The sequence below is a fragment of the Mauremys reevesii genome, linkage group 2 (genome assembly GCF_016161935.1).
Source record: "Mauremys reevesii isolate NIE-2019 linkage group 2, ASM1616193v1, whole genome shotgun sequence".
Taxonomy (NCBI): Eukaryota; Metazoa; Chordata; order Testudines; family Geoemydidae; genus Mauremys; species Mauremys reevesii.
The window spans coordinates 224,902,865-224,925,164 of NC_052624.1; the positions used below are offsets into that span (position 1 = coordinate 224,902,865).

General features: G+C 39.4%; 1 protein-coding gene across 7 annotated transcripts in view; it reads right to left on the bottom strand.

The window, feature by feature from the left end:
- Nucleotides 1-22,300, bottom strand: part of ASPH (aspartate beta-hydroxylase) — a 113,723-nt gene that overhangs the window by 53,448 nt on the left and 37,975 nt on the right. For 3 of the 7 annotated variants that reach the window (XM_039522516.1, XM_039522518.1, XM_039522517.1), the window contains exons 4-6: nt 21,649-21,717; nt 10,284-10,457; nt 891-935 (exon numbers count right to left, since the gene is read on the bottom strand). In XM_039522516.1, coding sequence (XP_039378450.1) covers nt 891-935; nt 10,284-10,457; nt 21,649-21,717 — 288 coding nt within the window. Of the gene's footprint in view, nt 1-890; nt 936-9,797; nt 10,458-21,648; nt 21,718-22,300 lie in introns of those variants that run through there. The other 4 variants (XM_039522521.1, XM_039522520.1, XM_039522519.1 and 1 more) reach the window with 2 other exon arrangements.

The window sequence follows — 22,300 nt, forward strand, 5'->3', positions numbered from 1 at the left end:
TTCAAAACAAGTTATTCCAAACACAATGCAAAACAAAAAGCTATAAATTTCAGCTGGCAAGCAAATATAAGAAAAAATAGTATTCATATGTGCATGAGAGCTTTCCCCAGTTGACATTTTTTCTAACCATCTTTTCACTGTAAATTAACAAAAAAATAATTTGATACGCTAGCCTTAGGGGAAAAAATGACAACCAATGATGGCATAAAGTTTGTTACATTCAACAAGCAGGCTGCCCAGAACAGAGTAGTAGATGCAACAGATTATTCCTGGCAAATGTTTCTTCAAATAAGACTAGAATTGCAAACAACTCTAGAAATAACATCCAATTATAATGAGAACAACCACTAAACTCTACTTTAATTTCTAAACCACACTTAAGAATTATTGGATGAAATTCTATGGCTTATGTTAGGTAAATTACCAGACTATATGATCCTAATGGCCCCTCTTCTGCCTGAAGATCAATAAATCCCTTAAATATCTGAAAACAGTAAAGATGTCACTGAAGAGGATTAAGGAACAAAGCAAAATCAGGGCATATATTCTAAATGTATCTCTCTACATACACAATATGAAATAACAGAGTTGCAAGACATAATCAGCGAAATCATGCAAAAAACTTGTAAATCTATTCAAAAACATTTTGTGCATTTAATTATATCCCGCACTAGGAAAGCACTCAAATTAACTGCAGATGGATAACAGGAATTTGAAATTCTGACTGAGAATTCGCTGGGTATTTGTTTACTGCGTCTCCAACTAAAAAGACAACTATCACATCTAGCATTAGTAGCCAGAGTTCAATTACCTGGTTTGCAAATCTCATGCATTTCAGGCATTAGAAATTATTTGCACAAAACTCACTGACAAAAGACGTATCAAAGTACCTTTGGCCTTAGCTTTTCTCTTGTCTACCCCTCCTGGCGCCTCTCCTAATGTTTGTAAGATGGAAACAGGTTATAAACATATTTTCTGATATTCAATACATTAAGCAAACAGATATAATTTACCAATCTAGAGCAACAAAATTTCATTGGCTCTTTCTGGTAGTTAGTGTTTAGATTTCTTCCAAATGCCAACCATTTCTAAATATATTTTGAATTATAAATTTGTTAAAATAAGAGCTCTTTATTGTACTTCCATTTGTTGGAGACAGCATGGATTGCAGGACTGGGCTCAATGTTCATGGAACAGTTAAATGATTCCCACAAAAACCAACCATAAGCAGACAGCTGCACCCATCACACAGCCAGAACAAAAGGATAATAGACCATTACCACCATGGTGACAGCAGCCTTCCCTACCGATGAGCACGCTTACTTCAATAGACATTGTGTAATCTGCTACTGCATAGCCAGCCAGTGAGATGAAGACCAAGTACGGTATGTGTCTGGGGCTATACGTACTTTAATTGAAACAACAATTTTCAAAACTACTAAATGTATTCACCAATTGATTATATTAAACACTTTTGGCCGCTACAGTTAAGTTGTGTAATTTGTGCTGAAAACAAAAAATGGCTTTATTAGACTGAAAAACTTTTTGAACTGCTAGCCCTACAAACTTGACCTAAAAGCCAAACTGTGTGCTCTCCTCATGCTTTAACATCAGTGATAAAATAGTTAAGGCCTAACTTAGCTGGCAAAATTACACTTGTGTAACTTTACTGCCTCCAGTGAATAAACCTACAAGAACTGAATAAAATCAATCAGTTGAAGCAAAAGGAGGAGTACTATTGAGCCAATGGAGATAGCAGAAGTAATAAAAAACTTATTTAGCAAACTTATGAAGCAAGTAAATATGAACACACATCTTAAGCTGTTACAAGTGTTTAATAATTTAAAATGGTAAAAAAATCTGGTTATTTCAAAAGCCTTTTGCATAAATAAGAGCGTGATTTAATTAGGAAAAAAACATACAGAACTTAGTTTTAAATTACTGATCTTTTGGGGAAAGGTAAAATTATTTTAAATTGAAATGTGCATACTCCATAGGCTCAGCAAATACCCTGTTTCTGTTTTATGGATGTTTCACTTGTTTATAGATACCCATAATTTGCTGCAGTTTAACTCTTCTTATGTAGACAAAGAATAGTCCAAGTTCTGAGCAAGTTATTAATGCAGCCCTCAGGTGTGCAAATTTTACATGCACTTCTATTTAGCAAGCCAACTAACAGATAGTATCATTTCCAAATCAAAACATGTTTATCATCATTCTTGGTCACAGAATTCTACAGTAAAATATCTCTAAATACTTAAAACAAGAACACACTTTAAAAATTACTACTATATTTTGATCTAATTTGAATGCTTTTCAAACTTTTGGCATCAATGTTAGTTTTGTTTTGTTAGAGAGAATTATTATGGTCAACAAATATGATTTCAACAAAACAAAACCCTTACCGCATATAAGCGGTTAATGCCTTACATGGTGAACATTAACATATTATAGTTATACCTTTCTAGGAGAACGATGTAGTATCTGAAAGCAATTCTATACCACACTGCTACATACATACATAAATAAACAACTAGCCACAAGAAAGATTTCAACCAAATCCATAACTTTTCCTGAAAAATTTGTTTTGTTTTCGCTGTACATACCACTTTTTTTTTAAGAAGATACTACAATATAGTTTTCATAAATTTGAAGGCATATATTGTAAATGTCAGTATTAGTACCATTTCAATCATATGTGATAAACATATGTGACAAAGTCAGGCCAGACAGCTGCAGGAGGGTCTGGGAAAACAGGTATGTTAGCCCTAGAATGCTAAAGGCCCTTTTTCCTACAAGCTGGGAAGGGGTTACTTCAGGTCAATTAAGGACACCTGAGTCCAATTAAGGGCTGCCTGAAACCTGTTACTCTCTCTCTCCTGGTGGGGGTGGAGACAAAATGCCACAAGGCTGGTGGCAGCAGGGAGATAGGGTGTCTCCCTTGTGGAGAAGCCTAATTCAGTGCCTGTTTAGAGGAAGGACTGAGACCGCCCGGGGCCAGTGACAGGACAACACCTGCCCCAGTGAGGGGGCCAGAGAAAGGTATTCCCCTTTAGTTTCAGTGCGTTATAGACTTGTTTTCTTGTTTGGCCAAGGACCACTCCTAAGGCCTGCCCCAAGGCCTACCAGGAAGGCTCTGAGAAACAAACCCTGAAGAGGGAAGACAGACACGCTCCAGAGTGGGGCTGATTTACCCCAGACCCTGTCCCTGCCAGAGGAGGGAGTGCTAAGTCCAGCGAGGCAGAAGGGGTAGCTTGCCACACGTACTATTTCCAAATTTTATGACAGATTTGGAGACTTCTGGAATTCTTTTCACAAGCCGCTTACTAAATTAAAAACAAATATTACTATAAATAGAGTATCTTTTCATAATTCCTAATATTAGTCTACTTGGTACTACACAACTCTACTTAATGGACAATAACTCTTAAAACATTACACACAAGGTATTCTTATATTCTTACACTTCTATAACAAATTTTTTCAATACAAAAGAAAATGTACAATGAATCACACAAATAGCACCTCAAGCATTTCATCACTACAGAAACAATACCCAAGTACTATTAATTCAGAAAGAACAGCATTCAAAGACAAAGAATAGTTAGAGTATTTAATACAAAATTAAACTTCTAAAGGATATCATTTTAAAGCTGTTCGCACTTTATACTTTTGATGTACAATATCTTCTTGGAAACTTCCAAGTTTCACTCTTTACAAATAAATAAAACAATTTACTTCTCCAATTTTATTTGAGAAAATGTTCTTTTTTTTCTAAACATTTCAATTAACATGACTGAATACACTTTTCAAGTGCCTTTCAGTGTCAGTTTCATTAATTGAGGTCAACATATATCTAGAGAACTGCTGATGCTGTTTTGTTTTTGTTTTGAGAGTTTTGTTTAGTAGGGTCTACCAAACCAGTGGCTATTCAAAAATAAATAAAATGGTAATTTTCTCTTTTTTTAAAAAAATGTTCATAAAATATCACTGATTTTTAAGCAGTACTCCCAGTTGATGGGGAATTCTGTTTGAATACTGACAGCATGATTTGGTCCTATACATCCAGAGGACATTTCCCCATCAGTTTACAACTCTTAGGTGGATTTTTTTTTTTTTTTAAAGGTAAAATGTAAATATTTCTGAGCTAGTTTCTAACAAAAGAAGGTCCTGTTTTCCGAGGAGTCACAATGCTGAACTTAATAATTAGTGATATTAAAGCTATAGTATAGTTGTTTAATGAAATTTTAAGAGTTAAATTACCTCAAATCCATTACTGACATTGACATTACTTGTTACTATTCTTGTTCTACACAGGTAAAGCACATTTACTAGAACTGTAAGTAAACATCAGAGGCTACATTTTCATACTTAGAAATAACTTTTGTAGTTCACATTCAGTCTGAGCATATTTGTTGCCATACCCCAGAAAGTTCCATCAGGTACATCGGAGTAGCAGAAAGAAAAGAGTTTCATGTCAGTCCACCACCAAGCAGTTTCCCAAACTACCTATACAAAAAGTTTATCTCTAGCAGAAGATTAACAAAGGAAGATATTTAAATTGTGGAACTAAGAACGCAAAAGTAAGTTTCCAAGCAAGAAGTTTAAAAAAATAAATAAATAAAAATTAACACATCTATCTATACTCCATAAAGGAATCACAAGAGAAAACTAATTTATGCTTTTTTTGGTCTTGTCCATATCTTTATTTTTTACTTCTGCAACATACTACATTGGAATTGTACGGCCTTCTGCTCAACCAAAATAGTTTGCTTATAACAGGCTATCACTTACCTTAAGTTGGATTCTATTTGCTACCAAGTTTCACATATCCTTCAGGTAACCAGGCAAATCAGAGCTTGGAAAGATGTTCTTCCCACACTCTCAAATACAAGAGAGCTTTGTAGTTTACACAGTTAGCATAACAGAGGATTTCAGGAACTGCTGTCAAGTCATTCAGAGTAAGCTTCTCTCAAGACTCTCTTGCTTGCCTGCTCACTTAACTATGAAAGGAAGAACTGAGTCATAGCCATGGTACATTTGATCAGGGTTTCTGAGCTGAAAGATGTTGACCTAAAATCTGTTAAACACTTCCCTCAATTATATGGATACCAAGAATATCTGGGCCGGAATGTATGTTGTTAGAGGAGATTCATAACTAAGATGATCTTTCTCTCTGAATAGAAAGAATTGGGCTTTAAAAAAGTTGGATTTTTTTTGGGGGGGGACGATAAATCACAGATGTATGAGTACTGCATCTTATTTGCCAAGTAGAAACAAAGTCCAAGAAGTCTTTTGTCTTTGTTAGCCTCAGAGTGGAAGAACCATTCACAAGTGCAACACAGCTATGAAAACGGATTGAAAAACCCCTTGGTAGTGGTGCAGCAGCATGAAATTCATTAATTACTATAGAAATCTACCGTGCTGGATGGCTATGGAGTTGGGAAACACATCAGTGCAGACTGACTGAACCACAGCGACAGACTTTTTGACCTCAAAGTATTAAGCAAAAAATGTTTTAAAAAATGGATTTGTTCTATCCTACCATTTTTACTAACAGACGCTGCAATAAAAATCTTCCCTAACCATTCAACACCTTCCCTTCCTTCCCCCTCCCCCCATAACCTAAATGAATAATTCATACAATTTTAATTTCTTCTAAGGTAAGTCACTGGAGACTGACTAATGATACAAAATTATGAAATGTTACCTAAGAATGAGCAGTCTTATAACCAACTGCCCTTGAAAAAGTTTAAGAGTGAAAGTTTTAAAGATGCTTTTTTTAAAAAAAAAAAAAAGCTCCAAAATATATGCAATAGTAATCTCAAAAGATATATAAACATTTCTTGGTTCATTTTATTAACTTTAATACAACTGATTCCAGCCATGCTAAACATTGTCCCTTAAAAAAAATTGCTTACACTTTCACATTAAATACTGTTGAAGGTGTCACAGAAATCAGGGGTTCAGCCTTTAAATATATCATCAGCCATTACAATTTTTGTGGGTGGAACAGAACTATAAAACTTTTATGTAACTCATTTTATTAGTATCACAGCAAAGCAAGCAAAAGCTTATGCAGAAAGATTAATGACTTCCCAGCATCCATTCATTAGCTCAGCTCACTAAATAGTATTTTTAATAAAAAAAACTTAATTTCTGATCAGCTTAACAGCGCTCCCCCTAACCATTGTGTAGAAAACAAAAATGATAAACACAGAATTAACTTGATTTTCTTTTCTAGATAGTAGATTGCACAAGTTAGAAGAATCATATTTCATATTTACAATTAAGATTTCTTTTTGAAACCTCAACCAGTAATTTTCAGATCCAACCCTTTCAGCTAAGGGTCAGCATGCCTAGTTTTTGAAGTGTCACATTATTTAACCCAATGCTTTTCTGAGCTCTCTGGAAAACCTAACAATTTTACAAATGCAATTTTTCATATAATATCTTGTTTGTAAGTTGTGGACTTGAATTCTGATAACTGCTTGCATTTTGAAATTTTCCATCTATAAGACTTGAAGAGCATAAGGGAGCAGAACAGATAAAGGCATCCAGAAATACTGTTCATAAAAATTCTGGAGAGGTGGACAGAATCATTAACTGCAGCTTTTTTAAAGCAACAGGACACTTATTTGATGCAACTCCATACACTTCATTAAAAATAACTTTTTGAGAAAGACGAAGACCATCATAAATGTATCCCAAGGGAAAATATTTAGTCATAAATCTTCACAGCAAAATTAATAATATGGTATAGGATGTAGTTAATGTGACTGAACTAAACAAGAGCTCACAGAACAGTATTCTTTCATTTAGGACTACAAAATAAACTGGGAATTTATCATTTATGCTGTATATGCACATTCCATTAAATATGTATTATCACTTAACTTCAACTGTTATACGTAACCCAGCTCTCTTCTCTGAACATATTTTAGATCATATCAATGCATGTGGAAGTAAATAAAATTTTGCACATTTTACACATTTCTTTGGCTTTTGTAGAATATTTTAATATACCCAATGTATTTTAAAAGTGAATTAAGTCACAAAGGACAACTATATGTTCAGATTTTCCCAGCCAAAGCCTCTTTTTGGGTCTCTTTTCTCTATCCAAGGGGGATTATATAACCAATAGAAAATGTCCTAGGTTTTTGCAGAGCAGACAATCTGCAGCTCAGAAAGACCCCCGATTGAGCCGCTTCCCAACTGATCCCTAACCTGCAGTTAACTGGTCTATTTCCCTGCAAGCCACAGGTGCTGGATCCCACCCACCCAGGTCCTGGCTCTCAGCCCTGGGCAAGAGGTTCCACAGGGAGGCACTGACTAATGGCTGTCGCTGCATCCTGAGCTTGGGCCAGCTGCTCTGCCACAGTGACAGACAGCGACACTGCCCCCACCTCCACTGAGTACTCCTGCAGCAGATACACCCCCTCTTCCTCCCAGGTCCCTCCTTTGGCAGTGTCCTCTTTTGGGAACCTGAAATATGGTAACCCTAAGTTTAGGCTTTAGCCCACCATTTTATTACATGGGCATTTCAGAACAAACTATGTAAGGCTCAAGCATATAGTTTGTACTTAGACAAGATGGAATTGAGTTTCAGTTCTAACTATTCCCTTACTTACTTGAATATAGCTATAGGCCTGACTTGACATAGATAACTTGCATCATTTCTTAATGGGCATGATTAGGAAAGTGAATGGAAGGTTAGACTGTAAACAGAGGCTTAACAAGCATTACGTTAAAGTCATGATGTCTATACTAGTTAAGATAAGCCGGAACACCTCAATGCTAGGGACAATGGACAAGATAAATATGGAATGTAAAGATCAGGTTCTATATGAGCAGCACATGGGAAGAGCAGGCTGTACAGGGATAGATTCCTGAAAACTAATCAAGCCAATTCAAACACATGTGATGCAATGTCAAACATGTATGTAAATGTATATAAAGGAAGCGTTTTTTTCTGTGTAACTTTGGATATGTGGTATGCCCTATGCCCAGCCCCTACGCTTGAGGCTGATCTACTCAGCGTAGCTTTCCTGTATGCCAAATAAAGGAACCTGAGTGATGAAATGTGGAGTTGAACTGAGTTTCTGGATCCCGGAGAACCAGATGAAGTGTTCTCCCAGAACTGGAGAAGGTGTTCTGGATAAGCTGGTCTTGGAGGGAATCCCAAAAATAAACTTATTTTAATTTTTAAAAAACACTAAAGTAAAATTAAAACTCACTAAACTTGTATTAGAACCTCCAAGACCGAAGTCCCTCATGTGTTAGGTAACCATTAACATATTTCAGTGCAATGAAACGAAGTTTTATCATAGATTTTCAGAGTGGAATTTCACAATTGCTCAGCATTGACTTAATACTGCTCCTATTGATGTCAATGGGATTTTAGGATATATCTACACCTCAAATTAAGGTCTAAAATTGTCTCACAGTTAGGAATACTCACACTAGCTGTAATCAGGCTAGTGTATAACAACAGTAGTGGAGATGTGATGGCTTCAGTGTTGGCTATGTCCCATAAGAAGCCAACTGGAGACTCTGGATATGTTCTCAGGTTGCTTCCACCATTTTCCTTGGAAAACGCCCTTACATTCTTAATATGTGTCTTATTGTTGAGAAATGTTCATGACACTCAACCAGACCTTTCCCTCCCTTCATTTTATCTTGTTTCTTTGGGTTATATTCTACTCTAAGTAATTATTGCCCGTTCTGGGTGTTTGCAGTTCTCTAATATTTCTAGACAACTTCTGTACCTCACTCTGCAATTTACTTGCAGTTCAAGAAGCCACCTACACTTAATTTTGTTAGTTTCATTTTCAATTATGTATCAATGCTGTCCAAGCTACAACACAATTTATACATTTTTAAAACTGCCATGTCAATTCAAAATTCATTTAAAATAAAGCACATTAAATTTCAGCCTGGCTATGACAAATTAAAACCCTGAGATACGAGTTTCATAATAGAATTTTTTTACAAAACGTAAGCATAGCAAAGTTAACAGGCATCATTAACAAAATGTGTATGGTATTTTCAACATTAAAATTATATCAAAGAATTAATTATATGAATATACCATATTTCTATATTAAAATGAGATCTCAGTTCAAGGTTTCTGAATTAGATAAGAACTGAAGCTGATTGAACACCACTAAATACCTGTCTCTCTACAGCAGTTACCTTCACTATCAACAAATCCACATATGCCAAAATAGACTTTGGAAACATGCATTACACAATTTAACAGATTAACCCTTGAAAAATGGAATCAGGTTTGTTGAATTTGGCAAAAAATAGAAGACATTACATTCTATTTTGTGTGGAGTAATCTTTAATATATTTCATCATTACATAAGAAATACATATTCACAATTCCCTACTTTCATAAAATGCCCACTAAAAAAAATCCCTTGAAAACAGATCAGAACAGCCCTTAGGGTGTGATTATTATACAAAAAATTAGACTAAAAACTTTCTTTCAAATTAGACAAACATATTGGCATGCTATTTCCTAAATATGGTATGTAAACTAACCTAGAACAAAATATTTTTTATACATTTTACAAGCACCATTAATACAGTGCTTCTCATTAAAGGGGTAAAAAGCATGTATCTGAGAAATCAGTGAATCACAAAATTAATTTTAAATGTAAGGTATGAATAATTTATCATATGGTATTTCATAAGAGCACTCATTTGTATAATAGCTATATTAGTAAGGATTAACATATAAATATATATTTACATAACATATTAATCATGCCAGAATATCTTGTAATCAAGCCCATTACAAAATGCCTCAATTAATGCTTGTTAGAAAGACAAATGTTTATAAGGGGTAACGGTACAGCTTATTATAGTTAGTTTGCCAACTTTAGTGCACAAAATGCACAAATTGAAGCAAAACCATACAGAAGCCAACTACATAACTGCAGACACTTTTTATTTAATTATTTTATCCTAGGCATAATTACACATTTGTGCAAATGTTAATCTCCCAGTCACAAAATGGAGAAAGTCACTGAAAGGCTTTTCAAGTAGTGAAACTATATCACATGGCTGGCTGATTTTAGCTCATATTTAGAATGTCCATTAACGGTTTGGTTTTTTAATCCACCCACTGCCATAAAGCCCTGTCATATTAAGATTGATAATTGCACGGACATTTTCATAAGCCAATAAAATTAGCCCCTGAATCAGTCACTGGTTCTGTAAATCCAAAATAACGCAAGTCTTTTTTCCCTGAACCCCTTCATTCTGTGACGTACCATCAACATCATCTGCAGCTTCGCTCTCTTCTTCTTCTAGTATTTCAAAAGGAGTCATTACATCATAGAGAAATGAGAGGAAGCCATAAAACCAATCAGAACTTTCCTCTGCTAAAATATTAAGGACTTCCTCAAGGGAATCAATATTTTCATTACTGCCATCTTTGGTCAAGCCTACACAAGAATAGAGGAAAGAGAGAAAGAGAAAAAAAGGAGAGCAGTTAGGTGGAAAAAGGAAACTGAAGAAGGAGGATCTATGAAAGACATATCATGTCAGACAGCAGTCTTTACAGGAATGCTAATTAGGAATAGAAGAGAGGTTACAAAAAGTGTCACCCTGCAAAGAAGTAAAGATTTGGACAATACATGCACCATGTCATTGTTTCAGGCAACAAGGCAAATCTGGTTCCTCTTTCACACCTTCCTCCCTGTAAACAAACTGAATAATGTTCATATTCATCTGGTCTCTTGTGGCACTTAATATTAAAAGGCGGGAGCTGTCTCAGCGGGGAAAAAAAAAGTTACCTAACTTTCTTAACTGTTGTTCTTCGTGATGTGTTGCTAATTTCCATTCCATGTTAGGTGTATGTGCAGCCATGTGCGCACAGCTGCCGGAGATTTTTCCCCTCGTGGTATCCATAGGACAGGCCGTAGTGCCCCCTGGAGCCCTGTGCCGGTATAAGAGGCATCAATGGCCCCGCACCCTCTCTTTTCCTTCTTGCGGCAACTCTGACACAGGGTCGGGGGTGTCATGGAATGGACATGAGCAACACATCTCAAAAAACAACAGATACGAAAGGTAGGTAACCATTTTTTTCTTTGAGTGCTTGCTCATGTTGATTCCATGTTAGATGAGTCAGAAGCAGTATCCCTGGAGGTGGGCTCAGAGTTCACAGGCATGCTGATTTTAACACTGCTCTCCCAAAGTGTGCGTCATCCCGGGCCTGCTGGGTGATAGCATAGTGGGATGCAAAGGTATGAATAGATGACCATGTCACAGCTCTGCAGATGTCTGGGATCAGAACTTGTGCGAGGAAGACCACTGACGAATCTTGAACTCTCACTGAATAGGCCGTCAAGATGGCTGGCAGCAGAACCTTTGCCTGCTCACAGCAAAACCTGATGCAGGAGGTTATCCAGGACGAGGTTCTCTGGGATGACATCGGCAGACCTTTCATCCTGTCTGCCATGAAGAGCTGTTGACTTGTGAAAGGATCTAGCCCTTTCAATGTAGAAGGCCAGGGCGTGCCTAATGCATGCAGACCATGTTCCTCATCCAAACCGTGGGGCTTCTGGAATAAGACAGGCAGAAAAAAAACCTGGCTGTAGTGGAACTGTGATGCCACCTTTAGCAAGAAAGCCAAACGGAGGGTCAGCTGGACTTCGTATTTGAAGAACACTGATAAGGGGGTTTGAAGTCAGGGCTCTGATTTCGGAGACCCTTCTAACCGACATGATTGCCACTAGGAGAGAATGTTCCAGGAGAGCAGCAGCAAACAAGAAGCCATTGACAGAACCAGATTTAGGTCCCACAGGGGACCAGGACGTGGACCTGTGGGTATAGTTTCGCTAAGCCCTTGAGGAACCACACTGTCATCTCATAGAGAATACTGACCTGCCCTGGACTGGAGGATGGAAGGTCAAAATGGTCACCAAGTGAACCCTGACCAAGGATAGAGCCAGACCATGGTGCTTCAGGTGGGGCAGGTAGTCCAAGATGGTCTATAGAGATGGACTATGTCAGGGCAAGACTCTTATCAGCAGCCCAATAGGTGAACTGCTTCCACTTGGCTAAGGAGGTCTTTCTGGTGGAGGGTTTTCTGCTACTTAGTAAAACCTTGTGGACCTGCTCCAATCAGGCTCCTTCCTCCCAGTTCAGCCACACAGAAGTCAGGCCGCCAGGTGCAGGGATGCAAGGTTCAGATGGAGTAAACAGCCTTGGTTCTGGAAGATCAAGTTTTTTCAGCATCATGAGCTCTAATCCAGCTGCTACCAAAAGTTCCAGAAGTATGCCATACCAATGCCAGGTGCGATTTGGATTATCTTTGCCTTGTCTCTCTTGATCTTTAAAAGGCCCTTGTGAACCAACGGTATCAATGGAAAGGTGTACAGTAGACCCCCCGCCCCAGATGATGGGAGCAGAAAGGAATTGGACAGGGAGCACTTGCTGAGCCCTCACATTGAGCAGAACTGCTGGCATTTCCTGTTCTGCCTGGTGGTGAACAGGTCCATTCGGGAATTCTACCAGTTCTGGAAGATGGTGCTGACTACCTCAGGGTGGAGAGACCACTCGTGGCTAGAGAAAAAGAACCTGCTAAGGGAATCCGCCAGCGTATTCCAGTCCCCTGGAAAGTGCACTGTTTGAGGTGAACACGTTGGACAAAGAAGTCTGACAACCGTAATGCCTCCTGGCACAGAGCTGTGAAACAAGCCCCTCCTTGATTATCATAGAACATCAAGGCTATTTGTCCGTCAGTATCTGAATCACCTTGTCCATGAGATAAGGAAGAAACACCTGGCAAGCCAAGAAAATCTCCCTCAGTTCCCTGATATTCATGGTGAGGGAGAGTTCCTCCTGTGACCAGAGATCTTGGATACTGCAATTGCCAAGGTGGGCTTCCCACTCCAGGTCTGATGCATCTGAGACCAATGTCACTGACGGGCACAGAGTGGCAAAGGGACTCCCAGTCATTACTGATCACGGATCTGCCCACCAAGTCAATGATGTGAGAACGGCAGACGAGATTGTGAGGAATAATTCCAAGTGGTGTTTGCTGGAGGAGTTGAGGTCTGAAGTGCAGCCACGCGTAGTGTGCATGCTGCCATGTGCCCTAGCAGTCTCAAAACATACCCGAGGGGTTGTAAGCGGGTGGGATCTGACATGGGGAAACTGGACTTCTGGCAGGTAGGCTCTGGCCTGACTGGAGTCAAGCATTGCTCCTATAAAAATCTATCCTCTGTACTGGGATTAGAATGAATATCTGCTTATCAGTAGACCCATCCCTAGACAAGTGACCCATGTTGAACCTGAACTCGCAAAAGGTCCTTGATTAACCAGTTGTCAAGGTATGGATAGATCTGTATGCCTCAATGTCTCAAGTGAACTGCAAATACCGCCATACACTTTGTAAAAATCCTTGGGGCTGATGAAAGTCCGAAGATGAGTGCAGTGAATTGGTAGTGGCGCTGGCCCACCATGAATCAAAAGAACCTTCTGTGTCCATAGAAGATGGAGATACGGAAATAGGCATCTTTTGGAGTGAAGGCGGAGTACCAATCTCCCGAATCCAGGGATGAAATGATGGAGGACAGGGAGACCATGCAGAACTTCTTGACATGTTTGTTGAAGAGATACAGGTCACTTTAGGATGGGACCTGAGGTCTCCTTTGGCCTTTGGGATTAGGAAATATTGGGAGTAAAACCCCTTTCCCCTCAAGTCTTGAGGAACTACCTCTATGGCTCTCACATGCAAGAGAGTCCATCTCCTGGATGAGGAGATGCCCGTGAGAAGGTGTCTGAAGAGGGACAGGACTGGGAGATGAGAGGGAGGGAATGGATGAAAAACTGCAGAATGTATCCGAGTGTCAAGGTGGAGAGAACCCAGTGGTCTGAAGTTATTTGGGACCATGAAGTATGGAATGGAAATAAATGGTCAAAACCAAAAGGGCGGACGGTTGGATCCTGGGCTAAGTATGCCACCCTCAGGCACGTCTTCAAAAAGACCTGTTTAGGGCCAGCTGGGTAGGCCGAAGTGGAAGGTGCAGGCTGTCTTCATTTATAGCCCTTGCCTTTCTTCTTGAAGGGCTCGTGCCAAGGAGGTCCTGAGAACTTGTGAGGTGGTTGCGGCCGGAAGCCTTTTCTGGAGGCCAGGGGCACGTGTAGGCAAAAGATCGCAGCACGGCCCTTGAGTCTTTCAGCCCATACAGATTGGCATCTGTCAGCTCAGAGAAAAGGGCATTGCCCTCGACGGGGAGGTCTTAGACTGACTGCTGCACTTCTGGAGAGGAGAGCACTGCAGCCATGAGCTGTGCCGCATGGACACTGCGGAAGCCACTGATCTGGCCTCCGAGTCCACAATGGCCAGGAATTCTTGCCTCGAATCCTGAGGCAAGGAGTTTTTAAATTTCATCACGGAGTCCCAGATATTATATCTATATCTCCCTAGCAATGCCTGGTGGTTGGAGATCCCGAGCTGGAGGCTGGTGGTGGAATAAATTTTTCTTCCAAACAAGTCCAGCCTTCTTGTGTCCATATTTTTAGGTGTGGTGCTCGCCTGATCCAGTCTCTTCCACTTATTTACAGCAGACACCAGTAGAGACCCGGGCAGTGGATGAAAGTACATTTATTCTTAACCCTAGGTCAGGACATGATGCTTTTTCTCTGCCCTTTTCAATGTTGGGAGCAGAGATGACAGGGTCTGCCAGAGTGCTTTAACTAGTTTCAGCACCCCTTCATGGACTGGTAGCGCAACCTTAGAGGGGGTGCTGCAGCCAGAATACCCAAGCGGCTGTCTGTGGGCTCCTTCAGCTCCACTTCTGGTTCCAAATTCGAGATGACCTAAGGAGCTCATGGTGAGCCTGGAAGTTGTCCAATGGGAGTGGGTGGGCAGGACCAGCCACCACCTCTTCTGGGGATGATGAGGACAATGCTAATGCTATGGGAGGGGCTGGAACCTCCTCTGTAACTGGGGTAGCTGCCTCTGGAACCGTTGCTGGAGCCTCAGTACAGGCATTGGAGTCCGAGTCAGGCAACCGCAACTGCACAAGCGGCGCTGGGGCTCACTTCTAAGATGTGGATGACTGATGGGAGTGGGGCCCTAGCATCAGGCAGAACCCCCAGGGGTTCCAATATTTGCAGTGTGTTGGCTACTGCCCTGATGGCCAGGTGCCCACTGCAAGAACAGTCCCAAAACCCAGTGTATAGGCCAAATGGTGTGTCTGTGGCCAGGGGATGGATTCCCTTTCCAATTCCGAGGTGGACTCCTCCCTCGGAGACCATGGGCGGGGATGTCAGTGCTTCCCCCTGCCAGCTAAGATGGGGGGAGACACCGGAGGGAAGGAGACTGGCATCGTGACTCCAGAGACTGATACTGGGAAGGTGGGAATCAATGCAGAGATGGAGAATGCTGAGGAGTCTGGGATTGAGGAGCCAGCGACTGCCCACTGCGGAAGCCGCCTTCACTGACTCCGAGGTCAAAGGTTAGTCTTGCAATGTGGGTGGCATGGGGAGGGCCATCAGGTCCCTTGCCACCTGAAATGCCGCCAGTGTCAAAGGGGCTCTCAGGTGCAAGTCCCGACTGCTGCCTCACTGGGCTCGGAGCCCTGAGATGCTCCTGCATGCAGCTCAGGAGAGGACAAGTAGTGCGGCACGGGTCCTGGCTCTGGCTCCCGCCACTGCTTTCTTATCCTTCTTCAGTATGGGGGAGTGCCCTGGGACAATGTTCCATGATGGGACCACTATCTATACTAACTAATCTAACAACTAAGAACGAATAGGTAACTATATACATGAAACAGAGACCAAAAAACCACTAGGGACACTTGCAAGTGCAAGAGACAAGGACATTCCAGCAACTGTCATGGGCGGTAAGAAGGAACTGAGAGGGCATGGGGATGGCACTGTCCGTTATAGCGATGCAGGAGCGCAGGATTCCAGGGGGCACTACACCCAGCACTACAATCTCCGGCAGCCGTGCACATGGGCATGCACACACCTAACATGGAATTGACATGAGCAAGCACTCAAAGAAGAAACTAAGCATCCCTGCTTAGAACGATCAAATCCAATTTAAGGTAATCAAACTGTAGAGCTCACAATTATTAAATCTCTATGATAATATCCGAGAACAATATTTGGTTTAACAGCTGTGTATTTTAAACAAAAGTTTGTCACTAGTAAAGGGTAAATTTTGCTCGTAGTCAATATCCACTAGCCTGATCAAGTGCTGCTGGAGTTATTCTACCCATTCCAGCTTATATAGAGAGGTGGGTATCAAAAGTTTTGCTTGTTCTTGTTTTCTATCCATCCTTTCTACCTCAGTTTTCTATGGCACCATAGTGTACAGTAACTCCTCACTTAACATTGTAGTTATGTTCCTGAAAAATGCGACTTTAAGCGAAACAATATTAAGCAAATCCAATTTCCCCATAAAAATTAATGTAAATGAAGGGGTTAGGTTCCAGGGATTTTTTTTCACCAGACAAGAGAGAGAGAGAGAGAGAGAGAGAGAGACGGACAGACAGACACAGTATAAGTTTTAAACAAACAATTTAATACTGGTACACAGTGATGATGATTGTGAAGCTTGGTTGAGGTGGAGTCAGAGGGTGGGATATTTCCTAGGGAATGCCTTACTGCTAAATGAACTAGCAATTGACTGAGCCCTCAAGGGTTAACTCTCACAACACTCTACAAGGCAGCAGGAAAGGAGGGGAGGGCAGACAGAGACACACACCCTGGGTGAGAGAAAAAATGCGCATTTCCCCTTTAAGTACACTGCCTTGTTAATTAAATCAGCTTGCTGAGACCTGAGATCCACAGCTACTGCCTAGAAGCTCCCTCCGTCCGTCTTGTGTCCCCCCTGCTCTATGGAAGATGGGGTAAGCGGGGTGCAGGAGCGGAGGAAGGGGGAGACACCTTGACATTAGCCCCCTTCTTCCCCCCTCTCCCCCATACAGCAAGCAGGAGTCTCTGGGAGCAGCTCCAAGGCAGAGGGCAGGAGCAGCACATGGCAGTGGGGGGAGGGACAGCTGCTTCACAGGGAACTTAGGGGAGTGGGGAGCTGATGGAGGACTGCCAGTCCACCCTAGTTCCACCCAGCTGCAATGGGCTGCTCTTCCTGCAAGCAGTGGACAAAACAGGCGGCTGCCCAATGACTTTAGAAGGGAGCATTTCACGACTTTAAACAAGCGTGTTCCCTAATTGATCAGCAACTTAACATCGAAACGTTAACCAGGATGACTAAGTGAGGAGTTCCTGTATTTTTTTTTGTACTTGCTTGACAATTCCCCCTGCTGGCATGCTGAGGATACAACACAAGACATAATCCGATCCACAGGCACAGAAATAAGTGTAGATTTTTTTTTATTCTGTAGCTGAATTATGTCAAAAAAGTATATTTATTCATTTTAAAACAAAAACAGTATGAGCTGGGGCTGGCAGAGCAGTGGAGAGCTACTAAAGGAAATCAAAATTACAAGTGTACAGACTGTAAACTCTTTTGAGGTGAAGACTTACTATGTTTGCATAGTACCATGCACAATAGGAGCTTGATCTAAGTAATACGTAAAATCATTGTTTGTATATAGAAACCACTGCTCTGGCTCTGTACTACTAGAAAGTAGCCAGCAATCAATATGTTCCAACAATATAGGAAGAATACAACAGATAACCAGGCAATTAGTGGTGAACTTGAAAAAGACTGCCAAAAGCACTTCTTTTTTTAAGTCTTTAAAAAAAAAAAATCCCAAAACCAAGCTAATATACATTGCCTACATGAAAACCATCCTAGAGAAATCCTAAAAAGTGTCTGTCTTAGACCAAAAAAGGAATAGATTTTTAAAAGGGTGCATAATATAGCAAAGAAAAAATAGCAGGATTAAAAAAGCTATTATCTATTCTTGATTACTTTGTTTACTGCATGGTTGGGCAACTTAAAACATGATGCTTTTCACTAATTTGTAAAAACAAAAAGATTGTAACACACATGGAGAAATCCAATAAAGATTTAAATTAGCCACACGTTTATTTACACCAGCCCAAAATAATGCAGGAACCTTATATTTGCTTAAAGTTTCAAAAATAAGTTGAGGACCAAAATTCTGCCCTCATTTACACCAGTGCAACTCCAATGCTTCATTCAGTAGTTGTAGGCCATCTCCAGTATGTCTTTTTTATGCATCTTCCAAAGATCCCCAAAAGCTTAAATCAATTCAGCCTGAAAATAAGGGCCTACAACTGATGGCATCAGAGAAGTATACACAGTTCAGGGACTGAACTTAAAAACCCAAATAACTGTTTTGTTTGGGCAGAAAGATAAAAGTTCTCTGCTCACCCACACACTACTGCTTCATATGTATGAAGGGTATTACTCAAACACCCAACCTTGCTCTCACTAAAGTCAATAACTTCAACAGGAAGAGGAATAGGGTCCAAAATCAATACAAACTAAATGTAAGGTTGATACGGCAATCTCATGTTCCAGTGTACATAAATATTGTAGCACACGGAATATTAAATCAACAACTTATCACACCCCTGCAATAAAAACCTACACTCCCCTTTTGAGCCTCTTGAAAGCACATTGGTGAGAAACACTTTTCACTATTTAGAAAATGTAAACTGTATTTATAATGAAATTAACTAAAACAAATTTTAAACCTCCTGCTAGCAGCTACAGTATTACTGGAAGTTGATGTTGGGGATTTTAAAGATCAGTGGTTTCTCTCCTGCTTTAAAGGCCAGTTAAAGAGCAGAAAAAAATATATGGTTTATTAGCATTAAATATTATGCAGTAAAGATCTTCTCATTATTAATACTGTATTAAATTAGCATGGAAACAAACAATCTCTTAATATTGTATTCCCACAGATATATGCACCACAAAAGATATCCTTTGACAAAAAGAAAAAAAAATTCTAATCAAAGTCACACAAGATACATAGTAAAATAGTCACAACAGGCAAGTGCTTGGATAGTTACACACAAGCAGATGAAGTAGTCTTATTAATATACATGTTTCTTCATTAGCTTCACAGATTTAATTTTAGACACCACGTTTCTCAGGGCAGGGTCATGTCTTTTACTTGTCTTTAGAGCACTATGCATCTATATGGTACTATACAGATAATAACCTTGTATAAATAGATAATAAACAGAACCAAGTCCCTTGGCTACTATCCATTTCTTTCCTAAAATGTAACTGCAATTAAAATCATACTATGGACTCATCGCTTGACAAGTTTTACTTTTTAATTCCTAAAGTTTGTGTATTAATCTGCAACAGAACTTCTTAAAACCACCAATTATTTTTCCCCATCCTCCAGAACATATTGTTGTAACCGTAAAATTATATTTCAAAACTGGTATTTATTGGGGGGGAAAGTAACTAATCTGTGACCTTTTATAACAAATTTAAAGGAGACTATGTTTTATGCACATGGGAATGTGAGTTTATTATAGAAACAGTGTCACATAACTGGCAGAATCCCCAATCATATCAAGTTCTGTAAAAGTGGAGATGTATCAAAGAGCAACACATGTATCTTGCTACCAGCACTGCAGCCAGAATGAGACTGGCATGAAAAGCAATAGTCAGAGTACTATCCTATTTATATACACCATGAGAAAATTCAGATTTGCAGAATGATTACAGGAAAAGAAATGTTAGAGTTTATCATAAGTTGACAGAAAACAAGATAAAATACAAGCATGCGTACTGTTCAGTGACAGCTCCCAATCTGTAGTTCTACAGACACACAAAGAACCCTCATAGTTATAGGTTTGATTAGAATTCTTCTTGCTCTACCTGATCTTCAGCGGACTGAATGTAGCTCTGATCTCAGGAGTTCTCTCCCTATACAGAAGAGCTAAACAAATGGACTGAAGAACAAAGATGCTTGCCTCTCTCTTCAGACAGAAATCAGGGAGGGTAGCATTAAACGGCCATTCAGAGAGTATTAACAACGTCCTGATCCTATACTGGAAGTTTGCACTGAAGTGTGGCATCAACACATAACACAAGAAGTAGGGGTCACCAAATGAAATTAATAGGCAGCAGGTTTAAAAACAAAACAAAAGGAAGTATTTCTTCACACAACACACAGTCAACCTGTGGAACACTTTGCCAGAGAATGTTGTGAAGGCCAAGACTATAACTGGGTTCAAAAAAGAACTAGACAAATTCATGGACGATAGGTCCATCAATGGCTATTAGCCAGTGTGGGTAGGGATGGTGTCTCTAGTCTCTGTTTGCCAGAAGCTGGGAATGGGCAACATGGGATGGATCACTTGATGATTGCCTATTCTGTTCATTCCCTCTGAAGCACCTTGCATTAGCCACTGTCGCAAGACAGTATACTGAGCTAGATGGATCTTTGGTCTGACCGAGTATGGCTGTTCTTATGTAATATTTTGCAATGATGCACCATCAAGATGCAAACAGTTAAGGTAATTTCAGGACACTGAATTGAAATTTTTCAGTTACTCTTTCCAATTCCATTTGATGACAATGTATTTCACCAGCGTTGTACACTGAGTCACTATTTTTCAACGTTTTCTAATGAACAAGAACACTAATTATTTTCTCTTTAGTTTCAACAGTGACGTGAGTTTGATATCAATATATTGCTCCTTATTTCCCTCTATTCAGGCTCCCTATTTACTTTTTTTAAAAGACTGTAACAATCAATGTTGTTATAATAGAGTGGAAGGGAATTGTGGGAGAGATTCAGAAAGATTTAGTTTGGACATCAGTCCAAACAGTATATGTATTGTTTTTATTGGTAACATTTATATATGTCCCCAGAACTCTGAATGGGTTAATTTGAACAAAAGAAAAAACTAAAGTCAAAACCCAACCTGGAACTTATTTTCAGCTACATATGAAATAACTGTGCAAGTCTTGATCCAAGTTTGAGACATGGTGGTCCAGAGGTCTTAATGAATCTGATGTAGTGCATTGACATGAGTAGTATCTGAAGTTTATGTTTTAGAAATATCTCCCCTAAAATTCCAGGTGAGTACAAGAAAAGATATTCTCTAGCCACAAATGGAATAATGTTGGTGTGCTCCAGAGAAAGCCTAGACTAGGCTTTTTCTATATCAAAGGGATAGTCAATGTTATGCAAGACCTTTGAAGGGCAAAGGAAGTAAACAGTGATCTTTGGAGCTTTCATGACCCCTCTGAGGGACAACAGAAAATAAATGCCAAATGCTCATACTTTTAATGTATTGAAAGCATTTACATAATATTTAGTTATTTCTGCTACAACCTGATTTATAATGGACCTGACATATGTTTGAAGAATGCTGTAATACTGTGAGCATTTGAAGTACTGGGACATCTTACATAAGATAATCAATTAAAAAAATTTCTCGGTATAGGGATAAGTGAATACTTTGAGGCCTGAGGATCTTAAAGTCAAGCAATGCGAGGTACTAAATAATTCTACCTACTTTGTAAAGGTATTAGGAGGAAAAAGGAGTTCCTACAATTTTCATGAAAATAATTCTATTCTTAGGGTATTTCTCTATTTCCCGATTTAATCACTTAATGTCATAAACTAAGACAAAGCCATATGAAATACTGAAATCTATATGACATAGCCTTCAGACTGTAATCCAAAAAGTTGTGTGTGTACTTGCCTAGCAAAACTTTGGCATCTTCCACATCAAAATCTCCATCTCCATCAGCATCATATATCCCAAGCTTGCCTAAAATGCAAAAAAGGAGGGATAAGGATGAAGGACTTGAGTAAAATGCTTCCAAAGTAATATGTTCAAAATGTGTTCATTATATACAGATGGTTGTAAATATAAAAATATTAATATTAATGATTTAGCCTCTCTCTACTTAACTCAATTTAGGTCATGCGGAAAACAGCAAAACCATACTGAGTACAACATATTCTCTAAATATGATTCTTACTGGAGTATAAGTCGATATCTATTTCAATGCATAATTTCTTTAGTCTGTCACACACAATAGCAAGTATATAATTCAATTAGAAATTGTGCACTTTATCTGAATGTACTAAATTCAAAGCTAGCCATATAACAACGAGCAATCTGAAAGGGTATAATCAACCAAATTTATGCAATCATATAATCACCATTTATTTTTTCTTTCTTCATACTGACTGCTATTCTAGACACTTCCCATATATAAAAATGTTATTGGACAGTTAAAATTATGGTAGACTGGTTTCAGTATTGGGTTAATAGAACAGACGCAGCCCATATCCCACAAAAAGTGGGAAAGAATTCATAGACATTTCACCAATGGCTACATAAGTTT